The following is a 9,605-nucleotide window of genomic DNA, read 5'->3' as shown; positions in this document are numbered from 1 at the left end:
TTAAAAAATGAACAACATATAAGAAACAATGGTTTTCAAGATGTTCGCAACAAAGGACAGTGCTCTGTGAGAGTCAGGAAAGAAATGAAGTGAGCCTTATGAGTGCTCTATCTTATTGTCTTCAGAAAGCTTCCTGGCCTCATGGCCAGGAAAGTGAACCCAAGAAGACCTCGGCAGACCCCTAAGTTGTGCAGATGGAGCTGAGATCCTGAAGAAAGCATGGTAGCTATAGTTCACAGGATAGAGTGCCAGAGAGGAGAGAACTGCACAGAAAGAACTCTGGAATCTGCAGAAGTTCCCCTTGAAATAATCCCCTGAGTGTGGATCAGTACATGTGTGTGAGGAAACTCCCTGAGGCCACCGACAGAACCAAGCCAAGGATATTGCCTATTATCACCAACTGGAAAACCTAGCGTGATTCATGGGGCACTGGGTAGAGTACTCACAAGGGTCTTGCCTCAGGAGTAGGGAATACTTAGTCCAAGATGAACACTGTTCTGCCTCACTCAAAAAAATATCTTGAAAGCAAAGCTGGAAAGGATCAGATTGTTTCCAACTAAATCAGCTGGGTCGCCAAATAAAGTCCAAGAATATTTACATGAATGCCAAAAAAAAAAAAAAATCCAGTACCTACTAAGGTAACATTTATAATATATTGCACCAGTCAAAAATTACCAGGCACGAAAGTGACAACGTGAAAGTGTTAGTTGCTCAGTCATGTCTGACTCTTTATGACCCCAATGACTATAGCCTACCAGGCTTCTCTGTCCATGGGATTTTCCAGGCAAGAAAACTGGAGTGGGTTGCCATTCCCTTTTCCAGGCAATCTTTCCAACCCAGGGATCAAACCTGGGTCTCCTGCATTGAGGCAGATTTTTTACCATCTGAGACTCAAGGACACCTACTTACAGCAATGTTATATGTCAATTATATCTCAATAAAAAAATTACCAGGCATAAAAACAAGCAGCAAAACCAATTATTATAACTATACTCTCTATGTCAAAAAAGTTAAGATATTGACACTATAGAAAAGATAAAAACTAAATTGGGGATGAAAAGTGTACTGTAGATACTACACAACAAAAGATCAATACCCTTGAAGACAGCAATAGAAAATTGATATATGGAAAGGGAAAAAAAGAGTTAAAAAACATTAACAGAATTAGGAGATTGTGAGACAACTTCAACTGCCCCCATATATATGTAATTGGAGCTCCTAGAGGACAGGGATGGGATAGATAAGTGTTTGAAGAAACAGTGGCTGCCAAATTTCCAAATATGCTGAAAACCATAAGCCCATAAGTTCTTAGTTCAAAGCACCACAGCATAAGAAACATGAAGAAAACTACAACAATACCACTTTAAGTGGGAGTGTAAACTTGTCTGAGTACTTTGGAAAATTTTTGTCAGCCATCTGTTAAAGCTGAACTACTGTCAATAACCTACCGCTACTGCTAAGTCACTTCAGTCGTGTCCGACTCTGTGTGACCCCATAGACAGCAGCCCACCAGGCTCCCCTGTCCCTGGGATTCTCCAGGCAAGAACACCAGAGTGGGTTGCCATTTCCTTCTCCAATGCATCAAAGTGAAAAGTGAAAGTGAAGTCGCTCAGTCCTGTCATCAATAACCTATGATTTAGCAATTACACTTCTAGGTCTGAACCCAATAGGAATTCGTGCACATGTGCGCCAAGAGACAAATACGTGAATGTTCACCACAGCATTACTCATAACGACCAAAAAAAAAAAAAAAAAGGAAACAATTAAACGTCTAATTCAGAATACAGAATACAAAAACAAAAAGGAATGAATAATATGCACAAGATGAAAGAATCCCAGAAATATAAGTTCAGTTCAGTCTCTCAGTCATGTCTGACTCTTTGTGACCCCATGGACTATGCCAGGCCTCCCTGTCCATTACCAATCACTGGAGTTTACTCAAACTCATGTCCATTGAGTCGGTGATGTCATCCAACCATCTTATCCTCTGTCGTCCCCTTCTCCTCCCGTCTTCAATCTTTCCCAGCATCAGAGTCTTTTCAAATGAATCTGCTCTTTGCATCAGGTGTCCAAAGTATTGGAATTTCAGCTTCAGCATCAGTCTTTCCAGTGAATATTCAGGACTGATTACCTTTAGGATTGACTGGTTGGATCTCCTTGCACTCCAAGGGACTCTCAAGAGTCTTCTCCGACACCACAGTTCAAAAGCATCAATTCTTTGGCACTCAGCTTTCTTTATAGTAAAACTCTCACATCCATATGTGACTACTGGAAAAGCCATTGCTTTGACTAGATGGACCTTTGTTGGGAAAGTAATGTCTCTGCTTTTGAATATGCTGTCTAGGTTGGTCATAACTTTCCTTCCAAGGAGTAAGGTCTTTTAATTTCATGGCTGCAGTCACCATTTGCAGTGATTTGGGAGCCCTCCCAAATAAAGTCAGCACTGTTTCCACTGTTTCCCCATCTATTTGCCATGAAGTCATGGGACCAGATGCCATGATCTTAGTTTTCTGAATGTTGAGTTTTAAACCAACTTTTTTACTCTCCTCTTTCACTTTCATCAAGAGGCTCTTTAGTTCTTCTTCACTTTCTGCCATAAGGGTAGTGTCATCTGCATATCTGAGGTTATTGATATTTCTCCCAGCAATCTTATTCCAGCTTGTGCTTCATCCAGCCCAGAGTTTCTCATGATGTACTCTGCATGTAAGTTAAACAAGCAGGGTGACAACATACAGCCTTGACGTACTCTTTTCCCAATTTGGAACCAGTCTGTTGTTCCATGTCCAGTTCTAACTGTTGCTTCCTGACCTGCATACAGATTTCTCAAGAGGCAGGTCAGGTGGTCTGGTATTCCCATCTCTTTCAGGATTTTCCATAGTTTGTCATGATCCACACAGTCAAAGGCTTTGGCATAGTCAATAAAGCAGAAATAGATGTTTTTCTGGAACTCTTTCACTTTTTTGATGATCCAATGGATGTTGGCAATTTGATCTCGGGCTCCTCTGCCTTTTCTAAATCCAGCTTGAACATCTGGAAGTTCACAGTTCATGTACTGTTGAATCCTGGCTTGGAGAATTTTGAGCATTACTTTGCTAGCATGGGAGATGAGTGCAATTGTGCAGTAGTTTGAGCATTCTTTGGCATTGCCTTTCTTTCAGATTGGAATGAAAACTGACCTTTTCCAGTCTGGCGGCCACCAGTAAATTTTCCAAATTTGCTGGTATATTGGGTGCAGCACTTTCACAGCATCATCTTTTAGGATTTGAAATAGCTTAGCTGGAATTCCGTCACCTCCACTAGGTTTGTTCGTAGTGATGTTTCCTAAGGCCCACTTGACTTCATATTCCAGGATGCGTGGCTCTAGGTGAGAGATCACACCATCTCTCTCTAGGTGAGAAATCACACCATCGTGATTTTCTGGGTCGTGAAGATCTTTTTTGTACAGTTCTTCTGTGTCTTCTTGCCACCTCTTCTTAATATCTTCTGCTTCTGTTTGGTCCATACCATTTCTGTCCTTTATTGAGCCCATCTTTGCATGAAAATTTCCCTTGGTATCTCTAATTTTCTTGAAGAGATCTCTAGTCTTTCCCATTCTATTGTTTTCCTCTATTTCTTTGCATTGACCACTAAGGAAGTCTTTCTTATCGCTCCTTGTTATTCTTTGGAACTCTGCATTCAAATGGGTATGTCTTTCCTTTTCTCCTTTGTCTTTTGCTTCTCTTCTTTTCATAGCTATTTGTAAGGCCTCCTCAGACAACCATTTTGCCTTTTTTGCATTTCTTTTTCTTGGGGATAGTCTTGATCATTGCCTCCTGTACAACATCACAAACCTCTGTCCATAGTTCTTCTGGCACTCTATCAGATCTAATCCCTTGAATCTCTTTGTCACTTCCACTGTATAATCATAAGGGATTTGATTTATGTCATACCTGAATGGTCTAGTGGTTTTCCCTACTTTCTTTAAGTCTGAATTTGCCAATAAGGAGTTCATGATCTGAGCCACAGTCAGCTCCCTCAGTCAGCTCAAAAGAAGCTGGCCTGCAAATAGTATCATTATCAGGTTCCATTTATATAAAATCCATAGAGTCAAGCTAATCTAGAAGTTGGAATAGTGGTTATTTTCTGGAAAAGAAAGTGTAGTGATTGGAAAATGGTCACCATGTGGGATTCTGAGGAGATGAGAACTTTCAGTCTTTTGACCTGAGTGGTGATTTCCTGGCTCTGTTGAAGTAGTGACAGACAAGTTGTGCAGATTTGATCCCTGTAATTTTCTGTATGTATGCTTGAAAAGTTTTAAAAATGAAAATATATTTTCCCATATTACCAGGAAAAGGAAGAAAAATCATATGATCATCTCAATAGATATAGAAAAATAATTTGGTAAAATTTAATAATTCATGGCAAAACTTCTCAGAAAACAGACTATAAAGGGAACTGCCCTAATATTATTAGTAGCATTTATAAAGCACAATAAACACTATAATTAATGGTTAAATAAGCATTTTTTTTTTCTCTTAAGGTTGAGTGCCAGCAAGGTAAACCACTTGTAGCTACTTCTATTCAACATTAATTCTGCGGGATATTCCTAATCAGTGTTCTTTATCAGTCAGGATTCCAACAGGAAACCGTACTTTCAAAACAGAAAAATTCAAAGAGGTTTATTCAAAAAAAGTACTGCTTTTAAAGAAGTAGGCATTAGGTAGTCACAGGAGATAATGCAATAATCCAAAGCTAGGAAACACTGAACTTTGAGACTGAAAGTCAAGAGGAGGGAACATTACTCTAATTCAGGAGAAAAGAGCTGTATAAAGTAAGATGCTTTAAGAGAATCAATGACTTCCAGAAAACTCAGGACAGATAGATCATGGAGAAAAGGACAGGGGAATAAATCTGATCTCATCCTCTTTCCTCTTTCCCATCTTTCTCCAGGGTTTCCTGCTGGCTTAACCCACTGTGAATCAAAAGGAATGAGAGCCTATTGATCTAGTCCATGCAGATTAGCTTCTCTGCAGCATAAAGAAGAGATGAAGGTAGATCTGAGGGGGTTATAAGACATGCAGTAAGACAGAAAGAAAGAAAAGGATAGGGATTGGAAAGGTTAAATATGATATGATTGTATATGCTGGAATACCCAAAATATCTACAAGTGCTTGATTAGAAATATTGAGTTTAACTAGGTTGCTGCAAATAAGATCAACAAAAATTAGTTACACATCTATATGTCAGAAATTAGAACCTGAAGTTTTAAAGGTTTCTATTTATAACAGCATCAAAATTATAAAATACCTATGAATAAATCCATCAAAAGATATGTAAAATCTTTATGCAAATAATAATGATACTGGAAGAAATTAAAGACCTAGATAAATGGAGAGGATAAAGCTTATTGTTCAAGCTGGTATTCAATACTTCTCCCCAAATTGATCAACAGAGCCAAAGCAATCTCCCCACAAAATCCCATCAGTGTGTGCTAGTGTGTGTGCGCACACGTGTGTGTGTGTGTGTAACTTGACAAATAATTCTAAATGCTGAAAAGGAAATGCACACACCTAAGAACAACCAAGATACTTTAAAAGAAGAATAAGATGGGAGGACCTGCTCTGGTAGATATTAAGACTTATTATGGGGCATTCTAACTAAGAGATTCTTGTAGTGGAGCAAGGATCAACAAATATACGACAGGAGTCAAATAAAAAAACAGCGTGGAAAGTACTGTCTTTTCCTATAAGGTGCTTGGTCAATTGGATGTCTGCTTGAAAGAAAATAAAGCTTGACCTCACTTCACATCCTACACAAAATCAATGTGAAAAGCAAAACAAAACAAAACCTATAAAAAAGATGGGTTTGTATTATCTTCTACAAGATAATACAGGGACTAAGGTGAGGAGCTTGGGCTAAGGAGACACTTATAATATAGGATACCAGAAGTAATAAAATAAATTTGAATATATAAAAATTAAAAATTCCTGTTCATCAAAAGATATCTTTAAGAGATAAAACAGGAAGGCAAAGAGTCGAAGAAGATACATGTAACAAATACATCAACAAAGAGTTCACAACCAGAACATATAGAAAACTGTTACAAATGACTTAAAAATACAATATAATAGAAAAGAAATATTTCCAAATGGCCAATAAACAAATGAAAAAGTATGCAACTGCTTTAGTACTCAGGATAAATAAGTTTAACCTGAAATGATTTATTACTGTTCATCCATTAAAAAGGCTAATGCTGAAAAGATTGGTAATATTGTTGGGTGTAAGTGGTAAGGATGTAAGACAACCAAAACTCTAATGCACACTGCTAGTGGGAGTGTAAATTGGTGAAATTTCCTTGGAAGATCATTTGATGTAATCTATTAGAGCTGAGCTACACATACTTTAGAAGCCAGCATTCTCTCTTGTGGGTATGTATCCAAGAGATATGTGTATTTATGTGTACCAAGAGACATGCGCATGAAAGTTCCTAGGAAAAAGCTTTGTAATAGGTTATCCTGAAGGTCCATATCTATCACAGAATGAATAAATTGTGGCATTTCAAATGAGGAAAGCTATATAGCAATGAAAATAGATGAACTACAGCCATACACAATAGCATGGATTAATTTCACAGACATAGTTTTGAGTAAAAGAGTGAACAAATGAATCTCTACTACATGGTTCCCTTTTTATAAAGTTTAAAAGGTTGACAAGTCTACACAGATACAGAGAACAAACTAGTGGTTACCAGTGTGGGGGCAGGGGACAAATAATTGGGTGTAAGACAGGCTCAAGCATGTATTGTACAACATGGGGAACATAGACAATATTTTGTAATAACTGTAAATGGAAAGTAAGCTTTAAAAATTGCATAAAAATTTAAAACTAAAAATATTTTTAAGTCTAAAAAATAAAGCAGTTTGGTTCTAGAAGTCATGTTCTCAACTACTAAATAAAATAAAAATTTCAAAAATCTGACAAGTCTAAACAAAAGTGTTTTATGATTCATGTTTCATGGCAAAATTAAAAAGAAAAGTGAGAATGTCATTACCATAAAAGTCAGAATAATAGTCCCTTTGTGGGAAGTGATAACCTTGAGGAAACCGAAGGGGACTTCTCAGATGCTGACAATGTTTATTTATTTATTTTTTAATTAAAATAGAGTTTATTAGCTTTTCTTTTAATATAAACATGAGGAAGAAAAACCACATAAGTTGTAGCATTCTTTTCAAAATAAAACTGCAATCAATACTTGAATCTCCAAGCTCCATAAACAATATTTTTTGAGGTGGTAGATTGTAATATTTTTATATCCATTATTTATCATTTATGTCTCTGTCCTTTAAAAATGATGGAACCTGTGGTACTCAATATAATATGAAGCCTTGCTATAAAGAGAGAAAGTATTTCTGGCCGAGAAATGCTTTGTTTACAGGCAAAATTCCTAGGATTACATTTGAGAAGGTAGGAGGAGAAAGATTTTACATAGTTGAGAACACTTTTTTTTTTTAATGTTTCAAGGTTAGGTGACATCATTACCAATTTCCTAGAAGACTGACTGCTGGACCTCCCTGTCTTTTAATGGGCTTCCTGGTGGCTAAGTGGTACCCTGTGTTAAAAAGCCTGAGGTAAGGGTTCTTAAGATTTATCTTTCCTCAAATAACAGAACACGCCTGCAGCCAGGTCAACACACAGGATAGAAAAGCTGTTTCATATCATTTACTTTCTTATTCCTGCTGCTGCTGCTAAGTCGCTTCAGTCGTGTCCGACGCTGTGCGACCCCACAGACGGCAGCCCACCAGGCTCCCCTGTCCCTGGGATTCTCCAGGCAAGAACACTGGAGTGGGCTGCCGTTTCCTTCTCCCTGACAACATTTAGTTTGTTTTTTTTTAACCTGAATGGCAGTTACAGATATGCTCTCTTCATGGTCATTGACTGAGTTGCACACGTTTTGTACACTTGTATGTGTGCTATATTTTATAATAAAAAAATTCCATACCTGGCACAGCATAAAATTCAGGGGATCCTCTGGCTTTTCATAGACTAAGTTTTCAGTGATCTGCTGAGAGAGAGAAAGATATTACATTATGGTTCTGAACTAAACTTATGTGGTCAGGTTATACTTCCTTATTACTGATATGTTTAGGTAAATTAAGGTAAAATGTGGGTGAATAAAGATTTAGTAATAAATAGCAGTGGATATCTTTCTAGTTTCTAAGTTCCACCTCATGTGAAGAGTTGACTCACTGGAAAAGACTCTGATGTTGGGAGGGATTGGGGGCAGGAGGAGAAGGGGATGACAGAGGATGAGACAGCTGGATGGCATCACCGACTCAATGGACGTGAATCTGAGTGAACTCCGGAAGTTGGTGATAGACAGAGAGGCCTGGCATGCTGCAATTCATGGGGTCGAAAAGAATTGGACACGACTGAGTGACTGAACTGAACTGAACTGAAGATCAAAGAGGTAGTGAGAAGGTTTTGGAGGAAGTTTTTATTTTGAGAATTTTGATTTTGCCAGGCTGAGAAATCAATAAATAATTTACTTCAAAGAACAGTCAAAGAAACTTTTTCAAGTAAAAATTTTAAAACACTATGATTTTTACAAGAAACTTCCTAAGGCATTTGATTCTAAAAGTTTAAAATGATGTTCTGTGTTTGTAATAATAAATGAGAAAGCATATCAAAGACTTCAGAGACTCACTTTCATATGTTTTGTTGCTGTTGAATAACAAAAATTATTAATAAAGTAAACAGAATTCTCATTTGCAGGGAATAACAATAGGGCAAATTTCTGGTATAAAGTATTCTGATCTGTTTAATGCATGCATGCTCATTAATCATTTTACATATATTTCTACTGAACACATTTATAACTAGTTTTTCTTATAACAATGTTCAATGCATAAACACTGTTTTTTCTTGACAGATGAAGAAAATTGCTTACAGAATGATTAAAATTCTACTTTCTAGGGCTTCTGTCCTTCAGTTTAACAATTAGTAGTTCTTTGTTAAAGCCAGAAAGCCCAGCAGTTAGCATTCTCCCACAAAAGGACATTTTAAAGAAAGAAAGGGCATAGAATAACATTAATAAAGTAAATATCACTTATCCCTGTTATAAGAGGACACTGAGATTCACAGAAATTAGGTAATCTCTTCCAAATTACAAAGAGGAGAAGGAGCAAATTGAGCTTGGAGACTTGGGCTAATAGATTATAAAATTTGTGCACTTTCCTCTACATCCTACTTCTTTAAACTTAAATACTTCCAGCTTAAATGTTTTCATTTGAGGTGGGCCATTCAGTGCCTGATGAACTATGGAATGAGGTTCGTGACATTGTACAGGAGACAGGGATCAAGACCATTCCCATAGAAAAGAAATGCAAAAAAGCAAAATGGCTGTCTGGGGAGGCCTTACAAGTAGCTGTGAAAAGAAGAGAAGCGAAAAGCAAAGGAGAAAAGGAAAGATATAAACATCTGAACGCATAGGTCCAAAGAATAGCAAGAAGAGATAAGAAAGCCTTCTTCAGCGATCAATGCAAAGAAATAGAGGAAAACAACAGAATGGAAAAGACTAGAGATCTCTTCAAGAAAAATAGAGATACCACGGGAACATTTCATGCAAA

The 9,605-nt window shown here is 37.3% G+C and overlaps 1 protein-coding gene across 1 annotated transcript in view; it reads right to left on the bottom strand.

The window, feature by feature from the left end:
- Positions 1 to 4,997: 4,997 nt before the first annotated feature.
- Positions 4,998 to 9,605, bottom strand: part of LOC104992508 (chromosome unknown open reading frame, human C3orf30) — a 7,413-nt gene continuing 2,805 nt past the window's right edge. Inside the window, exons 3-4 of the mRNA XM_010845417.1 lie at positions 7,979 to 8,041; positions 4,998 to 5,006 (exon numbers count right to left, since the gene is read on the bottom strand). Of these exons, the coding sequence (XP_010843719.1) occupies positions 4,998 to 5,006; positions 7,979 to 8,041 (72 nt within the window). The remainder of the gene's footprint in view (positions 5,007 to 7,978; positions 8,042 to 9,605) is intronic.

Source organism: Bison bison, unplaced genomic scaffold (genome assembly GCF_000754665.1).
Source record: "Bison bison bison isolate TAMUID 2011002044 unplaced genomic scaffold, Bison_UMD1.0 scf7180017864215, whole genome shotgun sequence".
Lineage (NCBI taxonomy): Eukaryota > Metazoa > Chordata > Mammalia > Artiodactyla > Bovidae > Bison > Bison bison.
Note: the sequence above shows the minus strand (reverse complement) of the source record. Positions and strands in the feature narration are given on the sequence as shown.